The following is a 26038-nucleotide window of genomic DNA, read 5'->3' as shown; positions in this document are numbered from 1 at the left end:
CAAAATATGAAAATTCTTTAAAATCCATACAGCAAGTATAAAAATGGACAGTTAAGTGAAAACTGGAAGATTTTAAAGACATGAGGTATGATGGAGTTGTAGTGCTACAATATAGCTCAATGTATTAAGTTAATAACCTATACTCTGAAGTTGCAAAATCAACAAATCATAAGCTATCTGCTACTGTGTTCACACGACCTTTCTGGTCAGATGTTAAATGGTCAATGGTAAATACATTCAAAATATGCATGGAGCTAACTGCATGATCATAAGATGAACATATCTACCACTTCAGAAGGCAAATTATAAGTAAAAATGTAAGCAAACAATTTTGTATTAATAATAAATACAGCTTCAAGCATTTAACATTATTGTTTTTAAATTTTAAATAATAAATGCAACTATTTTATACAGAACTGTACCATTTATTATACACACAAGTATATCATTTCCCCTTGTTTACAAAGGCTGGTTACAGATAATATGGAATGTTACAGTACCATCTTGCATAAAATTTTAGTACAATTTTGCACTTGAAAAAGGGTGCAAAAACACCAGCCTAATAAATCTGAATGAAATGAAGTAACTTTCTCTTCTTAAAAAGTACACCATTAACACATACACCACAATCTGTACATAAGCTCACTTTTTAATCACCAACTGAAGATATGGTAGCAGGTATGTAGCAGTATTAACTATCCCTCCCCATCAGTTTAACTTATTACAGGCTTGTACTGCTACTCATTCAGCAATCTTTGTTGACACGTAAGCTTGTAATATGAATTACAGAATTTAGGTAAGGACAATTTAAAGGAGGCTAACAACAGCTGCCAAGAATTAATTGTAAGAAATGTCCTCATAAAGACTCACTTAGGAGCAAAAATTCTTTAAAATATCTTTCTTTCTTCATATATATTGTAGCTCGTCATGATTCTCCATTTTGAACTCTGGATGCTGGTGGTTGCATGAAATCCTTAAAGGGAACTAGCGCTTCTTTAAGTGCAGAACAAACTTCTGAAGATGAACAGGTAATGCATTCTACTAAAGTTGGGTATAAGGCAATTACTTGTGCCCAGGTATTTTCATCAACTGTAATACAAAAAAGAATAAAATCTCAAAACAAAAAAAAAAAAGTGGATTTACATAGCAGAGATTATCCATTTCACATGACCACAATTCTTTAAATGTGTTACACAGAAATAAACTCATAAAAATGGAGATTCTACAAGCTTGTACGTGTTTTTTTTAAAAATCTTTGGAAGACTTCTGCAATATTTAATAAGCTATGGGAGAAAATATACAATCAATTCATAGAGTTATCAATACTAATAAATTGATCAATCACATTTTAAATGGAAATTGAGTTTGTGAAGGCTTTGGAAGCTAAATGAGTAACTTTTAGTGACCTTTTTCATTTTTACTATTATTTTCCAGAGACTGTAGTATAAATTTCGAGAACAATTAGAAAATAATTCAATTTTTATGCAGTTATCTGATAAAAATGTAAACATATAAAAAAAAAAGTCTAACATATACCTCTCCTTCCCACTAGAAAACTCCAAACAAGTAATAAAAAAAGTCCCAAACATTTTTGGTGTATTGTCTCCAAACCAGAGCCAATATCCTGAATTAGGCTTAGACTAGCTATGAGAAGTTCAACATATTTCTGATAGGAAGGGTTGGCTTTCTCTTCTGTTTCTTAATGAAGCTTATACCTAACATATTATAATCTCATAATGATAATTCATTGTTACATTTAATTTAAATGTTCACTTCAGGGAAGCAGTCTTGGCCCAATGGTTGGGGCGTCCGCCTACCACATGGGAGGTCCGCGGTTCAAACCCCGGGCATCCTTGACCAGTGTGGAGCTGGCGCATGCGCAATGCTGATGTGCGCAAGGAGTGCCGTGCCATGTAGGGGTGTCCCCGCGTGGGGAAGCCCCACGCACAGGGGGTACGCCCATAAGGAGAGCCATCCAGTGCGAAAGAAAGTGCAGCCTGCCCAAGAATGGCAATGCACACACAGAGAGCTGACACAACAAGATGATGCAACAAAAAGAAACACAGATTCCCGTGCTGCTGACAACAGAAGCGGACAAAGAACAAATAGTAAATGGACACAGAGAACAGATAACTGGGGAGGTGGGTAGGAAAAGGGGAGAGGGAAAAAAAAAGTAATGTAAATGTTCATTTCATATGCCCAGAGGCAAAATTCAAACTCTCTTGAAATAATTTTTAACATTAATTTAATTAGGATCATCTCTTTTTACATACTGCCCTTTCTATGGCCCATTCATTGGTTTAGTAAAACCTTTAATTGACTTTTCCTTTCCTTTTATCCCTTTATACACATTCTGGTTAAATTCTTGATAGCTGTCTAAAGTTAGAACAAAATAATGCAAGTACTATATACTTAAATATACTGGTTACATTTAGTATACCTACGGCATAACGTGAAAAATAGAAAATTTCCTGTTTATGTCTTCAGCATATTTAAAAAAATCAAACTCTATCCTGTGATCTAATAAAGATTATACTGGTCTCTAGAAAGCCAATGCATGGTTTCCCTCTCTGAAAAATCAACCAGGACATTTTTTAAAAGAACCCAAATGAGATGAATTCAGGGTATTGCTCCAGTGTTTTTCTTAGAAATTCCATCCCTCTTTTTGGGTTGAATAAATACAAGCCTACTAACTCTTATAACTTAGTGTAATACTCACCCTTTCTAGGTCCAATGCATCAATGGGTAGATTTTATAAACAGAACAATATGTATTTACTCTGATTATATAATAGTCGATAGGAACAAATATCCTACCACTCATTTACTAGGGCCCTCTTTTTTCCCTGCGTATTAAAAGTAATGCTTCTTAAAGTAATGTAGCCAGTCTGCTACAAAATAAGGCACTTATGCTTGAATGTAAATCATTGTCCTACTTTCTTCAACAAAGTCTTGTATAAAAAAATGTCAGTTGAACCAAACATACATTTAGTGACATAACTGATTTAATTCTGGTGTCCCTTCTTTATCTTGTCCCGAATCAGTAACTTCTCAGTCCAAGTCAAACTTTGAACAGCAATGTAGTAGACGATTTGAAAAAGCACAAAACACGGCCCAAAAAGCTTATAATTTAGGAGGAGGGAGTCACGTACATATATAACTAATGCGAACAGAATGCTTTAAGACAAAGGTACACTTAAAAGTGTTAAGAGTTCAATGCAAAGAGATATGACTTACCTTTAAGAAGTTAAAAACACAGTTTAAAAGTGGAGGTGACATTTGAACTAAGAAAATGTGTGTGTGTGGGGGGGCAAATGAAATAAGAAAAAGGTTAGGAATACTTTATGGGATTGAAAATTTTAGTTTACAGGAGTAGGATACAAAATGTCAAGTGAGAAATAAAGCATGACTGGAACGGAGCCAGACTGTAGTGCTCTGCATTTTACAGACAATTGTAAGTGACAGAGATGTTTTGTTCTGTTTTGTGGGGATGGGAAAAGGATCAACCTGTGCTTTAGGGAAAATTATTTCTGGCAATAAGGTAAATAATGGATTGGGCAAGAATGAGTAACAAAAAAAAGGAAATAAATAAAGCTACAAAAATGATTCAGTTACTTACACACTTGGTATTTAATAAAGCAAATCAGTACAAATGAAGAACGGAAGCCTCCCCTCCCCTCCAAACATATCAGTGATCTTACACATTAAAAAAAAAAATGAATTGCTCATTCAACACCCTGAGTTCAGACCATTAGTTTAAAAAAAGTCAGTTAAACTATTGTTTAACTTAAAGAAGATAAAACAACAAATTAATTTTACCTAATTGACATCTTAATGGACTTGATGTTTTTGCTGTCATAAGGACTGGAAAACTGGGTGTATAATGGCTCTTATAGTCCCAAAATTGAGTTAACTTAAAAAAAATTACATCACAAGTAGAACATAAACGTTATGAGTTAAGAATAACTGAGTTTCTAAGCACTTACCATTCTCCGGCTGAGTTTTCTTAAGTGAATCAATGAGAGTACTAACTGCTTTTAAAACAAATATGATCTCTGTTACTTGTTGCCTAAAAAAGAGATGGGAAATTATCAAGATTTTAAAACATGCCATATGTGATTTTTACTAAGTTTGAACTTTGGAAAAATAATGAATACAAAACAAAAGTTAATGTTAGTTTTAACATTATATAATATAAAAGAAAAATCATCTTACTAACATGTACATCAGTGTGCAAATCAGATTTATAGTCCTCACCATAAGTTATTAATTTTTTAAAAGGGAAAAAAGGCAATCTACTCATGCAAGTCTAAATTTATTAGTAATATATTCTATATAACTACTTAAAATTAAAACATTTTATAATATATATTTTAAAACTTTTCTACAAAAGTTTTTTTGTGTGTTTGTTTCTTTAACTAATTAGTACTAAGATCTGTCAAAGTTCAAATGGAAGCAAAGTCTACTATTACCTCTTGGCATATATTACCATGAAGTTAAAGGTACATTCAAAATAATACTGGCATTTATTTAACTTTCTAACACAACAAACAAGGGACATGATTGAAATAATTAACCCTAAAGTGGTATTATTTGAAAACATTAGCAATGAAAAATGAAGCTGAAGTAAAAAATCGACAAGAGTAACTTGATTCCTCTTTCTCCTTACAGAAATAAAGCTCTTCTGTGCTACAGTATTTTTCTTCCATTCTTGGTATAAATCTGTTATTATTCTACAAATAGGATTTCTCTAATACTATGACAGGACACTTATTTCAAGCATTTCTTTGTAAACATATAAGTATTTCATTATTGTGTTGCAATGTAGCTTTTCAGAAAGCAATTTAATAATACTGCATCAAAAACAGAATGATACAATATAACTTCATTACAACTATAAACAGAACTCAATTAAAAAGCTATATTTAGAATACTTAAAATAAAATTTTAAAAAATGAAAAAGTTGCTCTCTGAAATCAAACAATATGTTTTAGCCTAATAAAAGTATTCTGCACAAAGCAACTTTATTACTGCATTTCCAAGTGTACTTCAGAGATCAATTTTGATTAATCAATTTTCAATCATGCCTATAAACAAATCTCTAACACCTATCTTTGGAATCTTTTTGTATATAGATTTGCATATGGGGAGGTATAATTTACGTTCTAGAAATTCAAAATAAAGATAGAAATAATAATGGCTAATAAGCACTGGTAATTTTTTAAAAAAGCAAACTACTATGTGACTATTTTTTATTCATCAAACTAGAAAAAGACAAAATAAATGATAAACGGCAAAATAATTGAAAAATTTGAGAATTTGAGAAAAAGGGCATTCATACACTCCTGAGAGAATGTACACATTTCTGGCAAACAACTTATCAAAAGCTCTTAAAATGTCTATATCTTTTGCCATGTCAATTCAAGTCCAGGAATTTACTATAAGTAAATAAGAATACACACAAAGATTTAGGGTTAGTGATTTATCCTTTCAATACTACATTATGAAATAGGAGCCACAGTGATTTTTCCAAATCTTTCCTTTGTCTTCCAATATAATTTTCTTCCATTATTATAAACTTTCAATTCTTTTGCCCTAAACCCTAATTTCTACATAAAAAAATAGATTTTCAACTTAATCTTAAATTGTGGTTGTTTCCTTCAAGAATTCTGGTCTATAACTGAATTTTGATTAGCTTTGGCTCAGGAGAAAGGCCTAGAGCCTCTTCTACTGGCTGGATGGCTTCCATACATGAGAGGGAAGTTCAATTTAGGTTTAAGAGCTAAGATAGAGGAAGATCTAAGACAGGGCTAACTGGCTTACAGAGATACCTAGAAATGACTTTAAAACAAGATAGGATGTTCCCAGGGTGACTTATCTATTATTTTCACTCCAGTGAGATAATACCATTCATTTACACAGATCTACAAGTTCTTATACAGAAATTCTAGGAAGAAGATTTATTTTACAATGCAATTTTTCTTTTTTCATATACAAACAGTTATTTTGATACATATATATTAGTTAACATTTGTGAGAGGTCTGAGGATGTACCACATAATAAAGCACATTAATATATCTGCAGCAAAACCTATTAATATTTACATGATATGGGATAAATAAAAATTATAAACAGCCTTAGGTCAGTTCAGATCATTTATTAAATACTTAAGTTTTCAGAGCTTTTTTTGGTTATTAATAATTATGATATTCTTTTTAAAAAAAATAAAATACATACCTTGGAAGAGGGCATTTGCCACTTAATCTTTCATCCTCTATGTAGCGATGTAGTACATCTTGGGATCTCTTTAAAAGCACTGAGAGTGCCATTCGTGAGATGTAGCCTTCTTGAGGTGTTGTGACTTTATTACTGAAGGAAAACTGGAGCAATGTTTCAAAACACATTTTAGAAAATTCCTCTCTTAAACGAATATCAATCTCTGCTTCTGTGAAATTAACAGTTTTGATGGTTAACAAGAGGTTAAATCAATATGCCCAATTATAACAATTCTCAGCAAATTTAGAAGGAAATTCTTCAATCTAATGAAGGGCACCTATGAAAAAACTATAGCTAACAGCAAACACATGGGGAAGTACTAAACAATTTCCCTTCTTGCAAGATCAAAAAAACAAGATTGCCCACTCTGATCCTCTCATCACTTCTGTTCAGCATTTTACTGGTAGTCCTGGCCATTCAGTAAGGCAAAAAATAAAAAATGAAAGGCATAAAGAGCATATTTTCAGACAACAAGTCATTGTGGCCCTTCTGAGTTAGCATCAATAAAAATGACACAGAAAAGAATAACGGTCCATAACTATTCTTTGCAGTAGTATGCTGGAGTTGGCTTGTACCGCTTAGCTGAAGCCAACTATGCACATCTCTTCACAACTCCATATTGATTAATGTGATGTTGATAGCTTGAAATCAGCCATGGTGGAAGTATTTATTACATAGAAATCATAGTATTTATAACACTAAAATACCTTGAAAATCAGCAATTGCTACAAATTGGAGCTGTTTCCCCACTAGGGAGCTGGTTAAACATTTACCAGCACACCACTGGTTATGGGGTTGGGAGGTCTCTAGGATAAAGGTTTGATTAAGAATACTCAGTCAGATTAGACATTTCTTCAAAGGAGATATACAAATGACCAATGAAGTACATGAAATGATGCTTAACATCATTATTATTAGGGAAATATAAATAAAAACTGCAGTAAGATACCATGGTATACCCACTATAATAGTTATCAAGAAAACAGAAAACAAAAAGTGCTGGTGAGGAGAAACTGGAACCCTCGTGCATAGCTGGTGGGAATGCAAATAGTACAGCCACTATAGTAAACAGTTAGATAGTTTCTCAAAAAGTTAAACATAGAATTACCGTATGATCTGGCAATGCCACTCCTAGGTATATACACAAAATAATTGAAACAAGAACTCAAATAGATATTTGTACACCAATGTTCATAGGAGCCAAAAGGTTCATAATATCCAACAGGTGGAAACAACCCAAGTGTACATTAACAGATGAAAGGGATAAACAAAATGTGGTACACATATATACACTAGAATATATAATTCAGCCATAAAAATAAAACAAGTTCTGATAAATGCTACAAAATGGATGAACCTTGAAAACATTATATTAAGTAACATAAGCCAGATACAGAAGGATAAATAGTGTATGGTTCCATTTATAGGAAATATAAGTGGAATAAGCAAAATCGTAGACACAGAAAGTAGATTTCAGGTTACCAGGAACTGGGGTTATTGCTTAATGGGTACAGAGTCTATGTTTGGAGCAATGAAAAAGTTTTACTAATGGACAGTAGTGATGGTTGCATATTATTATGAATGGAATTAATGCTACTGAGTTGTATACTTAAAAATTATTAAAACGGTAAATTTTGTTACACGTTATCATTAAAAATAAAGAATTCTCAAGAATACATCAAACTGTGTCTCAAGTTAAAGCGAAAGTTTTACAAAAGCTACTTTTCAAAAGAGTATTGTTTTTTAAAGTCATTCATTTTAAGAAGTTAAGCTATAACAAGCCTGCCTTTAATTAACTGAAGATAGAAAATTCAACTTAGAAAAGCATCAGAAATAAGAGGTTAGATATTTCATTTTCCAAAAAGCACGCAGAAACCCTTACTTTTTTTTTGTAAGTAAATATTTTACAGTAGCAAAGGGAGAAGGAATGAACGTTTTCTTGATTTATTCTTTTGTTTTAGTGGCGCATAATCTGCAGTGGTTTCCTGAGAAAGAGTGAATGGGAAGTAACAGTTTTGAGACCTTGCATTTCAGAAAATGTTATTTTATTGTGATTCTCAAAGTGTTGTTCCTAGCAGCATCAGTATCACCTGGGAACTTGTTAGAAATGGATATTCTTGGACCCCACCCCAGAATCAGAAACTCTGGAGGCATAGCCCAGTAATCGTGTTTAAAAGCCCTCCAGTTGGCTGAACTTTGAGAATTACTGTTCCTCACTCTCATTAGGTCAAACTTATGCCTGGGTATGAAGCTCCATGTTAAAAGTCCTTTCCATTTATTACTTTGAAATCACTGCTTCAAAGTCTTTTAGCAGGCAATGTTGGTACCGATAATTCCAATGTTATTTGACACAAATCTTTTGTGTTGAACTTTTTCTCTCTCTGAAATCTTTTAGGATCTTCTTGTTATGCTAAGTATTCTGATATTTCATGATGACATGCCTACTCCAGATTTCCTCTTCCCCTGCCCCTACTACTGTTCTGGGTACTAAGAGATCATTTTTAATCTAGAGATTTATATCTTCAGTTCTTCAGTTCATTTATTTGATAATTTCCTCTCCTACTAGATTTTCTCTGTTCTCCTTTATTTCTAGAAGACCTATTGGTCAGATGTTAGATCCCCTAGATTAACATTATCTTTTTTTCCCTCATACTGTCTACTTTATGTCTTTGATCTACTTTCTAGGTTATTTCCTTAATGTTTTCTACCAACATTTTGTTGAACTTGTTATTTCAGCTATCAATTTTTACTTTCTGTGAGTTCTTCTCATTCTAATTCTTTTTTGATAGCATTTTGGTTTCATTCATGAAAAAATCTTTTCTACTTAAGGAGCCTAATTTTTTATATATACACACACACATATATATATACAAAACATATATATATATAACTTTATATATATGTTTTCTATGACTCTGCATCATATCTGTTTCTTCTACTTTCTTTTACCCCTTCATTTGTTTTGGGTCTTTTTCTTTGACGATGGAGGAATTCTTCAAATGTGTGATTTGGTTGTCAGATCACATTTAAGAATGGGAGACCAAAATAATGACTGGGACTTTTGAATAGGTTGGTCTTGTTTAACAAGGAATGACTGTATATATAATAGCAAACTCCAAATTAAGGCTGAGAAGACGTTTGTGCCCTATGGCAAAGTTACTGGGAAAATGTCCATGTTCCTTCCTTACCTTGGCACATTTAATACTATAAATGGCCAGAGATATCAGAAAACTACCAGAAAGGGTATACATGGTTACTCAATAGTTAACTTAGGATATTTATACCTAATTGTATTATTCTTAATGTGTTTTATAAAAATTTATCTAGAAGTTTTTTTAATAATAAGCTGGTTGCATTAAGATAAGTGAACTTTTACAGTTTCTCTGAGATTCTCTTATTTGTTAAATCTGCACTTTTCAGTTTTAAAAATTGGGCTAGGAAAAAGAACAAGTTTGTGAATTAAACAGTATAAGAGACATCTAGTGGCTAAATTGTGTACACTATGACTGTTTAATGGGGAGAGAAGAACTCGGCACGGGTTAGTGGTAGAAGCTAGTCATTAACCTGGGGATTAAGAATATGAACAGTACAAATTTGTAATTTTTAATTAACTCACTGAAAAATAACACTATGATGCCAGAGTTATATTAGCATGGGTTTAGAAAAAGAAAAATAGTAGCAAAAAGCAACTTATATGTCTTCTCCCAACAAGTCAGCATGGTATAGTGAAAAGAAGCAAAAGTAATTCTTTCTACGTAGGAATTTTGACCTCCAGTTTTAAGATCTTATACAATTTTTTCAACCTTTTTAAACTCATTTCCTCTCTGTATATTGGGGTAGCTATCCTCATGGAAATGTGAGGAATGAGAAAACATACTTTTAACACAATACCTTGTGCATAGTAGGTATTCACTAAAAGTTAGTTCCCTTAACAAATTAAGGCATCTTATTTTTTATTGGACTAACTCTGCAATTAATAGTACTGAGAGGTATTTATATCTTCATTTTACAGATGACAAAACAGACACAGCAAAGTTAACCAAATACTTAAAGAATATACACTCGTTTTTTTCTATACTATATTGTTTCTCAATAACCAAATGATTTCACAAAACGACTGACTTGTGTCAGCCTGCAATGAAGTAGAGTCCATAAGTGCTTTGCAGTTTAATTCATAAAGCTTTATGATTATATTCACAAATATTCATTATATTTCCCCTCTTAAAGCTTAATTTCTATATCATATTCCTAAAAATTCTCTTAACTTTTTCAAGTTTAAATTTACCACAATTATGAGATTAAATATTTCCACAGTCAGCTTCTTCAAAAGTGCTTCAACACTAACATTTTTTAAAAAATCATTAATATAACATACCTGTAAATGAAGATGATTGAGAATGTATTGAGCCCTTATTAAGCATAGTCATTATCTGACCAACAAATTCCTTGGGAATAAAATTGGCATAAGGTAGTATCTCATTGCTGATAAGCTGAACTACCTAAAACAAAAGAAGCAAATTCAAATCTATTTTTTTCCTGAGAGAGATCAGGTGACTCAAATGATAATTTCTAGATTAAAATTTAAAAGTTATTTTAAAAGAAGAGTTAAAGACCTTTCTTCAGAGAAGTTCATGAACATATTACTGTTTATATGCATGATGACACCTAGTCTGTTTCCCTCATCTATCTTAGCAACTTGTTTACAAATTAGTCAATACAATGAACTGTTTACTATGCAACCATTTTGATAAATGTTGATCTTCAACATGATAATGTGTATGGTCTTCTAGAGAAAAATAGGATATGAAACTGATCCTTTACCTACGTTAGAACAAAAATCTAAAACAGGATTAAAAATAAGATTTAATTCACCATTTTATAACAGAAAGTATGAGTTATAAGAAAAGGTAAAGTTATATTCATTTTTGTCAAATAACAGTGTTATTTTGCCCTTTGAACGAAAAGAAAAGTTCACAAGAGTTTTAACATAGTAATGGCACTAAATGCAGTATTTTCTATCTATATGACAATCCCTACGCTTTTTAAATGTACACTTTAACATGATTGATTTGATTTACTTAAAAAAAGTTTCCTTCTTACACTTAAAGGAAACGAAAACAAAAACTACTACCCACCAACAATAAAAAAATCCATAACAAAAACACTACTTCTTCAAATTCCATTTATAATTCTCAAAATATATTCTTTAAAAAACACTATTTGCTTCAAGAATTCTAAGTCTATAGTTACTACTGGTTAAAAATGGAAAGGTCCAATCAACTTATTGATCAATTTGAAACACAAACACCTGGTTATCAAATTGCAGAGTCAGTTCTCAAAACCTCTCAATGACTGATGGGTTTATTTCACTGAATCTACTGTTTTTAAAAATTATTAAATGGATACAATCAACTAAGTATTTACACAGCATACACATAGCAAAAGACTATAACAAAGCTATGGAAGTAAATTTTTTAAAGTCAATGATTTAAAAATTGGCCCTTAAATTTTGTGAGTTTTAATGTTTTTAAGTTCAATACTATTATTTTACTTCATTCCTTTAGCAATTATGTATCATCAACATTTCTACTATTTGGTTTTCACAAATGGTCACAGAAAAATGTTTTAAATAGCTTCCTCACCTCAACATCAATACTTTCATTTCTTTGAAACTCTTGAATAGAGAGATTATCTGGAGGTATGCTAAAAAAAATAAACAAAATACTTAATTTTTAAAGGTGAAATATTCCCTGGAAATACACACAGAAAATAAACAGTATTCGAATGACAAAAACTTTTATTTTTCCCTACCTAATTTAAGACATTACCTTTTTTTAAAAGAGAATAATAAAAGTCATTGATTTTTATGACTATACAAACTACAAACATGAAACTATGAAAACATTTGGTCCAATCTGAACTAAATAAAATCTGTAGAACTAAACCTCTTTCAGCATTATAAATTAAAAAATGATGAAAGTTAAAGATATTATCATCATCTGTAGCTATAACAAAAATTGTCACTGTGACAGTATCTGAGTTCACTTACATTGCCAGTGATTTAAGAGAGCCTTGGTCAAGTTGCTGAATTATTCTCTCAGACAGCCCATTAATCATTAATTTGTAATAAATACAATGTATTAAAAGATCTTTAAAATAGCAGATAGACAACATCTGAAAAGAAGATGACTGTTTCAGGTTTTCTAAATCAGAAAAGTGTTCCTGCAAGATCAGAGGAAACCAACAATTCTGAGGGAACCAAAGTAAATCCTAGACCCTGTAGTTCTTAAGAATGAGCAGCAAAATGGTATCGAGTATACAAAACAGTGGGATATTAACTACTCAAAACAGTTGAAATAAGATGGTTAATAATTACTACAGTATTAATAATGGCAGCTAAAATTGGAGAGCCAGCCACTGGACTGCTTTGTTTGTACTATCTGATGTGGTCCCACAGCAACCCCATGTGGTAAGTATATGATCATACAATTGATGGAAGAGGAAACTGAAGTTTAGAATAATAATATACCTAAGAACACACTATCAGTAAATGGGAAGGTCACAATTTGAACCCAGATTCACCTGATATTTTAACCTAAATTCTTCTCTATAAAAAGTCTTATCAATTTAGGTTTGGAGATGTAGTATTTTTTTTTATTTATCTAGGGCTATTTTTACTCTATTTGGTATCATTTGGTTTAACCATTTATAGGTAGTAAAATACATACACATACATATATAAAGTATTATAGGCACTAGAACTTGGTTTGCATATATTTCATTCAAAAAGTATCTATTGAGTGAGCACCAACTACTTTGCATCAGATACTATATAATTGGTATTTAAGGTCCAGGTGTGATCAAGATGGGTTCAATCTCTTTCTCATGGAATTTATTTCTGGTGTACAAGTTCCAGGCTGTGTAATCTGGTAGTAGAAATTAGAGCAAAAATTTTAAAGATATGCACCCATAACTGAACCAATGGTAGGAATTCACAGCCACTACTATCAAAGCAGCTTCCTAGGTCCTACCTGTATCTCTGACATAAAAGCTCAACCAAGTAAATGTGTAATGACACTAAAAGATTTCTGAGGTAGTGGTGGTAATTAAGGATGGGATGACAAACAATTAAAAATAAAAACTTATTAGAAACCACATTCATAATATTAATCTTATTGGGATCATATATAGTAAACACTAGATTGTTAAAATAACTGTGGTGACAGAAGAGACTAGCAAACAAAGCAAAAAACTCAAAGGTTCACTCCTCCTAAACTGCAATGTACATAATGATCAAGAAGTCATCTGATTGTGCACAGGCTGAATATTCTGATCCCAGAACCCAAAGTAATGGTTATTTTAAAGAAATTTATAGGGAAGTGGACTTGGTCCAATGGAAAGGGCGTCCGCCTACCACATGGGAGGTCCGCGGTTCAAACCTGGGGCCTCCTTGACCCATGTGGAGCTGGCCCATTCGCAGTGCTGATGTGTACAAGGAGTGCCCTGCTACACAGGGGTGTCCCCCGCGTAGGGGAGCACTGCATGCCAAGGAGCACGCCCTGTAAGGGGAGCCACCCAGCGCGAAGAAGGTGCAGCCTGCCCAAGAATGGCACTGCATACATGGAGAACTGACGCAACAAGATGACACAACAAAAAGAAACAAAGATTCCTGGTGCCACTGATAAGGATAGAAGCGGTCACAGAACACACAGCAAATGGACACAGAGAGCAGACAACCGGGGTGGGGGGAAGGGGAGAGAAATTGAAAAAAAAATTTATAGCTGACATTTTTACAAGATACTTTGAGCATATCAAAAAAGATTAGATGAGCTTTAAAAATTGCTCAAGATTAGCATATTTCACCTATAAATTATAAAGGTAGATGGTCAATACTGTAGTTATAAATGGGCCATTTAAGATCCTGAAATTCTCTTAAGTTTAAGGAATGTAATACTTAATTTTTTAAAATTCTTTTTCTGAATCTTTATTTGAAATAAAGAGCCTTCAAACTGATCAAGTATTATTTGCATCTTTTATCACATCTGTCTATGGTATGTTTAAAATTTTTTAAATTGAGAGATAATTTACATACAATAAAATTCATCCTTTTAAAGTGTACAATTCAGTGGTTTTTAATATATTCACAAGATTGTGCAAACAATACCACTAATTCCATTACATTTTCTTTTTTAAAAAGTTTTTTTCTCTTTATTTTTTAAATGTTACATTCAAAAAATATTTCCCATATACCCCCCACCCCCCCTCACCCCACTCCTCAAACATCAACAAACTCCTTCATCATTTTGGCACATTCATTGCATTTGGTGAATACGTTTTGGAGCACTGATGCACCACATGGATAATAGTTTACATTGTAGTTTACACTCTCCCCCAGTCCATTCAGTGGGTTATGGCAGGATATATAATGTCTAGCATCTGTCCCTGCAATATCATTTAGGACAACTCAGAGTCCCTCTATTATATTTTCATCATCCAGAAGAAACCCTGTACACATTAGCAGTCACTTCTCACTTCCCCCTCTCTACGTCCCTGGTAACCCCTAATCAATCTATTTTCTGTCTCTATGGATTTGCCTATTCTGAACACTTCATGTAAATGGAAACATGTAATACATGGTCTGTTGTGTCTGACTTTCCCTTAGTGTGTTTTTAAAGGTTCATCCACGTTGTAGCATGCATCAAGTACTACATCTTTTTTATGGCTGAATAATATTACATTGTATGAATACACATTTAATTTATTCATTCATCAGTTGATGGACATTTGGGTTGTCTCCACTTTGGGGCTATTATGAATAATGCTATGAATATTCATTTGCAAGTTTTTGTTTGAACATATGCCTTCAATTCTCTTGGATAATAAGTCATTTTTAAAGTAAGGTCCACAGGCCATTAATCATATAAATTCTTACTATTGTAGTGTGTCTTCGAAAGGAAAAGCACTATGTCTGGTACTCATAAAGGATTCCTGAATGAATTAATAGAAGACCTCAATTATCTACTAGATTATACCCTTTTGTTTTTAAACTTTGTGTTTTCTTTTTCTTACTTATGATAGCAATTTTTAATTGTATTTGTAAGTTTGCTGCCTTGTCAAAGCAGCTTGAAGACCAAAAAAGTTGGGAAATATCAGAGAGTATGTTTATTCGTAAGGTCTAGAGTGTGTATTAATTAGGTTAAAGGATTTGTCAAGATCACTTAAATATTATTATGGTAAAAACATAACTCTTGTTATTCTATACAACTTCCCAAAACACTCTCCTTAATGTTCAAATAGTAATGAAGAACTTCAGTTATGGAACATTGTGCATATGTGAAATAAAATAAATTTTAAAATGTTTGTGATCTCCAAAGTAATTAACTACTTGGAAGTCAAAAACAAACTCTTCTCAAGAAACAAAGAAGATTTACATGTATGTGTTTGCTTTTTAGGAGGTACCAGGGATTGAACCCAGCACCTTGTAAAGGGAAGCAGGTGCTCAACCACTGAACTATATCCTCTCCCCTGCATGGTTTTTTTTTTTTTTTTTTTTTAATTTTTTTTATTTTTTATTGACTTTGTAATAATATTACATTAAAAATATATATGTGAGGTCCCATTCAACCCCACCCCCCCCCTGCATGGTTTTTAACTCCTCTTCTTGAGTATTGCATTTTCCAACATCAACTGACTATTGAAAGCTTTCAATTTTAACCTACAAGTATTTTTGAACTATGAAACAAAAACTAAACAGATTTATCCACAAGCTGTTCTGTTAAAAACATCAAGTCAAAATATGTAAAATAATCATAGACTTTTATGACTCGTCCAATCAACTCTTCTGTCTTACAAATAAGGAAAGGATGCTTAATGAGGGAAAATGACCAGCTCAAAGGTTGACAGAAAGGTGGCAGAGCTAAGACTGGGTCACAGATCTCCTGATTGTCAATCTAGGATATACTTCTCTATATAGAAGAAAGCTTAAATCTGTAACTAGAATAACTACAATTTAGAACACTGATTCTTATTAAATGATAGAATTCAGAACTTTGTTATTTTTAGACATTAAAAACAGCCCTGGGGGAAGCGGACTTGGCCCAATGGATAGGGCGTCCGTCTACCACATGGGAGGTCCAAGGTTCAAATCTTGGGCGTCCTTGACCTGTGTGGAGCTGGCCCATGCACAGCGCTGATGTGCGCAAGGAGTGCCGTGCCACGCAGGGGTGTCCCCGTGTAGGGGAGCCCCACGCACAATGAGTGCGCCCCGTAGGGAGAGCTGCCCAGAGCGAAAGAAAGTGCAGCCTGCCCAAGAATGGCACCGCACACGCGGAAAGCTGACACAACAAGATGACGCAACAAAAAGAAACACAGATTCCGGGTGCCGCTAATAAGGATAGAAGCGGTCACAGAAGAACACACAGCGAATGGACACAGAGAGCAGACAACTGGGGGGGGGGGGAGAAATAAATAAAAAAATAAATCTTAAAAAAAAAAAACAAAAAAAACACACCCAGCCCTGGGAGTACTGGAAGTAGATGTGGCTCAAGCAGTTCAGGGGCTCATCTCCCAAAGGTTAGTTCCTGATGTGTCCTTACGATGACGAGCAAGACAGCAAGCTAATGCAATTGGCTGGTGCAGGGAGCTGATGCAACAAGCCAATGCAACAAGATGACACAATGAGGAAACGCAACAAGAGACACAACAAGCAGGGAGTGGATATAGTTCAAACAATTGAGTGCCTCTCTTCCACATGGGAGGTCCCGGGTTCAGTTTTGGTACCTCCTATAAGAACAAAAGCAGACACAGAGGGCACACAAAGAACAGAAATAGAGAGCAGACAATGCAGGGGAGGGAAATAAATAATAAATCTTTAAAACAAACAAACAAACAAGAAAGCAGCCCTGACATTGTCCACACAATAATGGAAAGAACACTGAATTCTTTCCTGGGAAGTCCAGCTACATTCTCTAATAGAGTGGCAAGAATCCTGAGTACATGGGCAGTATTTAGTGAAGGAGGACAGACCATTATGCCAGGCCCTTGATACTGACCGCTATACTTATAAACCTTTTTTACTGAAACTGAAATTTTGCCTAGTATTATATACTGCCTAAGAGTTATCTCCTGAAAGCCTCCTTGCTGCTTAGCCATGGCCTCTCTCTAAGCCAAACTCAGCATATAAATGTACTACCTACTCCCTGGTGTGGGAAATGACTTCTGGGGATAAGCCTCCCTGAGGATTACAAAGCACTGAATAGCAATGCATCTGGAAAAAGACCTTGACCACAAAAGGGAAATATTAAATACAAATGAGTTGGTTTGTTTGTTTTTTTGTTTTTTTTTTTTTTGAGGTAGGCCAGGGATTGAACCTGGGACTTCATATGTGGGAAGCTAGTGCTCAATCACTGAGTCATACTGGCTCCCCTGAGTTGGTTATTTTTTCTGCTTGTTTGCTTGTCTGTCTGCTTTTAGGAGGCACCAGGGACTGAACCTAGGACTTCTCATGTGGGAAGCAGGTGCTCAACTGCTTGAGCCACATCCACTTCCACAAGTGAGTTGTTTTTTTTTTTTTTAAGATTTATTTCTCCCCACTCCCTCATTCTTTGCATTTACCGTGTCTGTTTGTTGTGTGCTTGTCTTCTTTTCAGAAGGCACCAGGAACCAAACCTGGGACCTCTGATGTGGGAGGGAGGTGCCTAATCACCTGAGCCTCCTCTGCTCCCTGCTTTGTTATGTCTCTCATTATGTTTTCCTCATGTCTCTTATTGCATCATCTTGTTGTGTCAGCCTGCTGTGCCTGCTCATCACAGCAGTTTGCTGTCTTGCTCATTTTCTTTTGGAGGCACTGGGAACTGAACCGGGGACTTCCCATGTGGTAGGCAGGAGCTTGATTGCTTGAGCCACATCCACTTCTCACAAATGAGTTTTGTTTTTTTAAAAAATATATTTATTTATTTCTCTCCCCTCCCTCCATTGTCTGCTCTCTCTGATCTGTGTGCTCTTCTGTGTCTGCTTGTATTCTCATTAGGTAGGTCTGGAAACTGACCCTGGGAACCTTCTGGAGGGGGAGAGAGGTAATCATTCTCTTGTGCCACCTCAGCTCCCTGGTCTGCTGTGTCTCTTATTATCTCTCCTCTGTGTCTCTTTTTGCTGCATCATCTTGCTGCACCAGCTCTCCATGTGGGCCAGCACTCTGCTTGGGGCAGCATTCTGTTTAGGGCAGCTCACCTTCACCAGGATGCCCTGGGTATCAAGCCCTTGGACCTTCTATATGGTAGATGGGAGCTTAATTGCTTGAGCCACATCTGCTTCCCACAAATGAGCTTTTCTGGCTAAGAGATTTCAAAGTGAGTTGGGGGAAGCAGACTTGGCCCAATGGATAGGGTTTCCTCCTACCACACGGGAGGTCTGCAGTTCAAACGCTGGGCCTCCGTGACCTGTGTGGAGCTGGCCCATGTGCAGTGCTAATGTACGCAAGAGTGCCCTGCCACGCAGGGGTGTCCCCCGTGTAGGGGAGCCTCATGTGCAAGGAGTGCAACCTGTAAGGAGTGTCGCCCAGTGTGAAAGAAAGTGCAGCCTGCCCAGGAGTGGCACCGCACACATGGAGAGCTGACACAAGAAGATGACGCAACAAAAAGAAACACCGATTCCTGGTGCTGCTGCTAAGAATAGAAGCGGTCACAGAAGAACACATAATGAATGGACAGAGAGACGACAACAGGGGGGTTGGGGGGGAGGGGAAATAAAATAAAAAAATAAAAGATAGAAAAATGAAAAAACAAATTGAGCTAGGAGGTCATTCCAGAGGTTACAGTTTTGCATGTCTCAGCAGGATCTCATTGACTGCCACAGTAAACAGTGCCTCAAACAGCAGGGCTCCCAAGGGCTCTAGAGACATGACACTATAGGCAGGGCAGACAATCCCAGGAATTTGGCACCCTGCCAGTGGGCCTTACTTTGGAATACATGCTCCCCAATGTAACAGAGTTAGACTCATTTATAATTGCCCTACACATGGCTCTTCTACCCCTTTTATCTGAACCTATTAGCACTACACTTGTTCAATGTATGTTTCAGAGACTTAAACCTTCAGTTTGTTCACATGCTGGTTGAGCCCTCAATCTCAGCTTAGTTGCAATACCTACTCTCGAGATCATTGAAATCACCCAAGGACAACTAACAAAAGGATAATGATGGACAACTCCCATTCCAGCTTGTACTGTACTAGTTTTCAAGGGCATTTATTAGCTTTCTGCCCTCCTAAAATCTAAGTGGAACCCTCACTCCTCCAGCCAATCCTTAGTTTTTCCAGACCTTCTTTTCTTGCCAAGCTCTCTGCCCCTACTCCTTCTTCCACCTATATTCCCTCTAAGCCCCTCAGTCTTTACCTAGGACATTGCAAGAAAGAAGATAGTTTCTTAGCTGTATATACAGGTCAATTACTGACCAATCACCACTACACTGCATTGCATTTCAGATCCTCTTAGTAAAACCAATTAACTATCATGTTTCTCCTGCTCACCCCCCCAAAAAGCACACCAAGTGTCATAATTTTTAAAAAGTACACTGTATGAGTTCTCACAAACTTAGAAGGTACCTGGAGGAAGAGTCCTTTAAAGTTTGAGTCACCTAGTCCAATGTTCTAATGAGAACACTAGCAGGGATATGACAGGACATGCCCAAGGCTACTGCTGCTAGAGGCAGAAGTAAACCTTTCCATTATACCACAACATGTGCGCACGCACACACACACACACACACAAACTCACGTTAATATAAGAAAAGTTGATAACTAAACCAAGATAAAAAGTCCACTGCATCTTTGGGATCTCTCCAGAGACTTAAAGATAGCATAAAGCCAATGTGTACAGTGAGAAAAGCTGCTCAGCTGCTCACGTCAGCATATGTCACACAATACCAAGGATCCTTATTCTCAGTCCTGAAATTCAATCTTTGACTGCAGACAACATGCCAATACTTGAGTACTAAAGGTCCCACCAGCTTCATTCAAGTCTTCAACCACAAGGTTTTATACCTTACTCTCACTGTTCAATAAGATAAATGAATCAAGTTAAGCAGGACTAAAGAACCCTGAAGATAAAGGCAAAGGAGAACAAATACTGTTTACTAGCAGGTCATCCCAGTTACCTTAAAGGATATACTTTAAATTAAAAAATGCGAAGCCTGGTGGCTTAAAGAAGACACTCCTCAGAAGGTGGACTTAAAGATGCTGAATAGAATTATATAAATCAGGAGCTGGAAGGGACGCCTCAGAGATCAGTGGACCAGCTCCCTTATTTTATAAATGAGAATGAACAGACATCAATTGGCACAGTCCACATTGCTAGTGCTATTTGTAACTACACGTATCTAAAATACAGGGAGATAAATATCCAGAAGAAAACATTTCACTAAACCCACTGAATTAAAACAAAATATTTCCAGACTGATACAAGAGGTAGAAGTGAAACTGTTAATACAGTACAGCAACACATTTCACAAGTATTTCTTGAAGATTTTAATGCTTAGCTTTGATAAACACAATTGAGTTTTCATCCAATTTTCTGATATGTAACAAAATGTACTAGTTTTAAAATATGTACTCTTCAGCTTTCTCATATACTTTTTTGTTGTCTTATCTTTCAAAACAGAACACTGGATGTTTTTAAGATAAGTATTGTTACATGTATGTACATTTTAATTGCACATTTTCTGAAGAAACAGAATCCATGGTATTTCAATAACTCATAGTGTATTTATAAACTGAAAAGCCCTCATCAAAATACATTTTCCAGTGGGAAAAATAAATAAGACAAATGGATCTACACAAAGCAAAAATTAACTTTGGTAGATTTTAGTGTGCTACACAGTCCATACCAAGCACATTTGCCCTTATTCTCCCCAAGCTATTTATTTTCCAAGAATTTTTTGAATATTTTAAATAGAGGTTTTATTACGTTGACATTTGTTTTTCATTCCACATCATCTTCAGTCAAGCTCTGAGCACTTACAATTCTCTGACTAATTGTTGGGAGCTTAGTCAGAAGCATCTGTAACACTAGTGGTGGAAGTTTCCTGTAAAACTTGCAATAACTGCTGTGGCCGTCCATACACAGCAATTGTGTTTGTCAAATGGTCCATACTCTTCTCATATTCACCTTGGGCTAGTAACTATTCACCAAGTTGTATTTCTTCAAGGAAGAATTTCTGAACAGCTTCAGCATCTTTAAGATCAGGTAACTTGGAAAGCCCAGCTCTCTCCTTGGCAAGTTTCTGCTTCTTTCGCTCTCGCTGCCTGTTCTTGAAATTGGGGTCACTACATCTCTTGCGTTCGAAGTAAATACAGTACCCAATAAAGAGGGCCCCGCACACACTGGCAGCGATGGCGCTGTTCTGACCCACCATTTTCTCTTGACAGTGGAGTGTTGAGGGCAGCAGCGGCAGCCCGTGAAGGAGCCATTGGCCGCCAACCCTCAAAAGGGCGGCGCTGTGCTATATATATATATATATTTATACACACATATACACCCCCATACATACACATATACACACACATATTTTTTTTTCCTGAGGTACTGTGGCCAGGGATTGAACCTGAGACCTCGGTTGTTAGAAGCCAGTGCTCAACCCCTGAGCTACATCAGCTCCCCTGAGTTGGTTTTTCTGTTTGTTTGTTGTTTGTTTTGTTTTTAGGAGATGCCAGGGATCGAACCCAGGACCTTGTATGTGGGAAGAAGGCACTCAACCATTTAAGCCACATCTGTTTCACCCCTACATTTCTGATGTAACACTTATGTAATCTAAAGTGTCTTTAAAAATTAAAAAAATATATACATACTTTTCTTCTAAAACACTGAAAATTCTCAATTAAAATTAAAAGGCAAAAAACAAGTTGAAGTTAATGAATATCAGATTTTTAAATCAAAATTATATAATTAAAGGTGAAAATATCAATTAAAAAAAAAAACACAAAAAAAACCCCAAAGTAACCAAAAACAGCCCTGAATTTAGAGGTGAGTTTCCCAATCTAATTATTTGGAGCCTGGATCTTTAAAGTATTGGTTCCCTAAATATGATGCATACATATGGACTTACACATAAGATTCCTGTCTCACAACCCAAACACTCTAAAGAGCAAAATCTCCACTGTTCAAAGATAATGTACCTGATGGATACAGGCTAATTCAGTTGAATTTTTGTATACAATTTAGCAATCTTAATAATCAATTACTTTGTTAAAGAATAAATATAAATACTTTATTCAGAACATATGCAGATATAATATACCATTTCTTAAAAGGTTGTCTTAGTTTTAAAAATGAATGAGCTGACCTTTTAGTAAAAAGAAAGTCTTCAAAAGTGTTGGCTAGTTCTGGCCACATACTGTCAAATTTTCCAGAAGAAGCATGCTGCCGGGCAACAGGTAGCCCAATAGAAAGAACTTTAAGAAGAGAAGACACAGCTAGTTTCCATGTGCTTTCAGAAGGACAGGAATACTTCAAACTGAGAGGAACCCTAAGAGTCTGTGAAAATAAAGACAGTTTAAAACAAGTATGTAATTAAATCATATACACACAACTATAGTTACTTTAAAAAAAATTCTAGCAGAGAGAAAAACATAATAGCATAGATATTTTCAATTTAAAACCAATGTTATTTTCCAGAAAGATCACTTCTAAGATATGGTCCTCAAATTCTGCTGCTTAAGAAGGTATACTTTTAAATCCTGTCTCCACCTTATAAAATGACTCTGAATAAGTAATAACCTTTTGAACCTCAGTTTCTCATTATAAAAAATAGGGATATTACCTGAGAAGTTAAGAGTAGGAAAGTGTCATTCAGCAGCTTTTCTTAACTTGATGTTCTGGAATTAAGAACATCCTGCCATAGTTCTCTTAGCAGGAATTTGGCTAACATGGTTCTCCCCTTCAAGAAAGAGCAATACTGCTTAATATTTCTCTACTAGTGGTTACAGTAATTTTAGAGATAAAATGTAAGACTTGAAAATAATGCAAGTCTTATGTTTTATCTCTAAAATTCTTTTAATTTTATATTAGACTGTAATTTTAATGTACTATTTCTCCTTTTCAAATAGCTCAGTAAAATTGGTAATTCAAGAACATGGGTCTTCATGTGCAGCTGGCCCATGCGCAGTGTTGATGTGCGGAAGGAGTGCCCTGCCACGCAGGGGTGTCCCTGCGTAGAGGAGCCCCACGCGCAAGGAATGCGCCCCGTAAGGAGAGCCGCCCAGTGTGAAAGAAAGTACAGCCTGCCTAAGAATGGCGCCGCACACACGGAGAGCTGACACAACAAGACGATGCAACAAAAAGACACACATATTCCCGTGCCACTGACAACAACAGAAGCGGACAAAGACGACGACGCAGCGAATGGACACAGAGAACAGACAACTGGGGTGGGGGGGGGAGGGGAGAGAAATAAATAAATCTTAAAAAAAAAAAATCTACCTACAGTGTCTCTATCCCACTTATTACCTACCAAACTCTTATTCTTTCAAGGACATCATCAAATGTCACCTCTGTTAATCCTTGCACAAATCCCCAAGATGCAGTAGTTACTTCTTTGTGGGGAAATCTTTTATTCAGTACTAATTACTTGACAAATACCATTAAATGCTGTATGCTATTTAATTCTCTTAATAGTTAAGACATGTTAAGTGATTTTGGTATTATCCTTATTTTACAGATGAGAAACTCTGAGACAGGTCCAGTTGCCCAGAATCATAGAGCAACAAGTAAACAGCAAAGAATTATTCTAAGCCAGGTGATTTTGGCTGCAAAGCAGCTTTTGCTCTGTGGTTTTCACCCTCAATAATAATATTGCATTGCTATTATTTGTCTTTCTATATTTCCTAAATTTAATTATTAAATACAAGGATTATCTTACTTTTAAATCTCTACTATTTAGTCAGTACCTGATAATAAGGTGCTTTAAAAATATGCTCAATAAATAAGGAGAAAGAGGACAGTTTGGAGTAGGCAAGGTGGTGATGTGAAGGAAGGAAGTATCACGGAAGAAAGAATTTTAAGAAGATAAGGGTAGGACCATGTTAGAGGAAAATGAAGAATTAGAAAAAGATTTAGATTTAGAGATTTGATTTTCTGTAACACTGAGAAAACAGTTACCATAGGGTAATACAGAAGTAAGCCAATATGCAATAGGTTAAGAGTAAGTGATATCTACGTGGTCACAAGTTGTTTAAAGGGATTTGGAAGTAAAAGAAAGCTGAAAGAGAATGGCAATTTGAGTAGGCAGTAGAGTATAAAGTTCTCATAGTATAAGACTTAACCATCTGTAGCAGTGTGATAATGTTTACGAATTCCAAAAATAGATGACTGGTTTATGTTTGTAAAGTGGTCTGTTCCTCTGGGCATATTAGATTATATTGGATTTGAGGTTTCACTTTTATTTAAATAATGATTAAGTCTTTGATAGGCCATGTCAGTAGGATGTGAAACAGCACTGTAGAGAAGGGAGGTTAGAATTTTGATACTGGAGCCCAGGGAAATAAACATACTAAGAAGCAGATTAGTGAGGAAGCAGAGAATGCTCCATTAGACATGGCAGAGGTCCTTGGAAGAGAGATGAACCATCTGCCTGATAGTCTATAGCTGGCCATGTGGAAAGAACAAAGCAGCTGAGCCAGGAGAGAGACAAGCCCGGGGAAGAGAGGAAGCCAGGAAACCTGAGCGCTGGCAGACATCAGCAGCCATCTTGTACCCACGTGTATAACACGTGGCAATAGACTTTGGTGAGGTAAGTAACTTAAGCTTTATTGCCTGGTAACTGTAAGCTTCTACCCCAAATAAACACCCTTTATAAAAGCCAACAGATTTCTGGTATTTTGCATTAGCACCCCCCTGGCTGACTAATATATCATCTTTGCAGGCTAAAGATAAGAGGTTGAAAGGAAATGGAAAGAATCACCAATAAGAAATATAGAATTAGGAAAACATGGATGCAAAGAGAGGGATTAGTCCTGGAATAGAGAAAGGTCTTCTTTGTGGGAAGGTAGTTTTCTCTGTTCAGTAAAATAGAAAGTCTATTCACGTGCTAGAAGAGCAAGGTTTAGGGTTGTCCTTCAAAATGAAGCATAAAACATGAAACACGAGGAGCAAAAAAAGAGATATAAAAAATGGCTGTCCACGGGCTAAGAAACCGTCTTAAAAAAAGTAACACAGGGTCACTTTTATATTGATGGGCTGCACTGTAAATTTCTCCCTGAATGCTAATCAACCCCAAAGTTTGAAAAATACTGTCCTAGCAAACAGTATCCCCATTATCTTAAGTGGCAAAACTAAAGATTGTAACAAATCAAATACATGTTCATTTTAAATACTTTTCATTTTGAAAAAAACCTAATACTTTAGAAAAATGGTTTCATGAATATAATTTATTAATGTTGCAGAACACTACAAACAATATAAGTTATATTTTGCATTTATACCAGTAAAATGATTATATATTTACTTAAGGTGTAATTTTAATAATATTGACATCAATTGAAAGTAGAGGGGAAAAAAAAGATACCTTAATAATATTCTGAAGTACTTTCTCATTCACCACTGCTTTGTGACATGCTGTTTTTTGGTATAAATCCACAACCACTTCTAAAGACCTTTCAGCAAATGGTACATAATTCAAGGCTACCCATTCTGCCTAGAAAGTAATATTTTCACAAAGAGTTAAAAAAAAAATTAGTGGGATTAAATGAAATCATCATTGTTTTCAATGAAAAAAC

General features: G+C 35.2%; 1 protein-coding gene across 8 annotated transcripts in view; it reads right to left on the bottom strand.

The window, feature by feature from the left end:
• Positions 1-404: 404 nt before the first annotated feature.
• MON2 (MON2 homolog, regulator of endosome-to-Golgi trafficking) overlaps positions 405-26038 on the bottom strand; it is a 137135-nt gene continuing 111501 nt past the window's right edge. For 4 of the 8 annotated variants that reach the window (XM_058308354.2, XM_071218924.1, XM_058308353.2 and 1 more), the window contains 7 exons: positions 25828-25956; positions 22609-22799; positions 11919-11979; positions 10652-10775; positions 6238-6445; positions 3986-4068; positions 405-1089 (listed from right to left, as the gene is read on the bottom strand). In XM_058308354.2, the coding sequence (XP_058164337.1) occupies positions 926-1089; positions 3986-4068; positions 6238-6445; positions 10652-10775; positions 11919-11979; positions 22609-22799; positions 25828-25956 (960 nt within the window). In that variant the 3' untranslated portion in view covers positions 405-925. Of the gene's footprint in view, positions 1090-3985; positions 4069-6237; positions 6446-10651; positions 10776-11918; positions 11980-22608; positions 22800-25827; positions 25957-26038 lie in introns of those variants that run through there. The other 4 variants (XR_011650263.1, XR_011650264.1, XR_011650266.1 and 1 more) reach the window with 3 other exon arrangements.

The sequence above is a fragment of the Dasypus novemcinctus genome, chromosome 12, assembly GCF_030445035.2.
Source record: "Dasypus novemcinctus isolate mDasNov1 chromosome 12, mDasNov1.1.hap2, whole genome shotgun sequence".
Lineage (NCBI taxonomy): Eukaryota > Metazoa > Chordata > Mammalia > Cingulata > Dasypodidae > Dasypus > Dasypus novemcinctus.
This window is presented reverse-complemented; position numbering and strand designations above follow the sequence as displayed.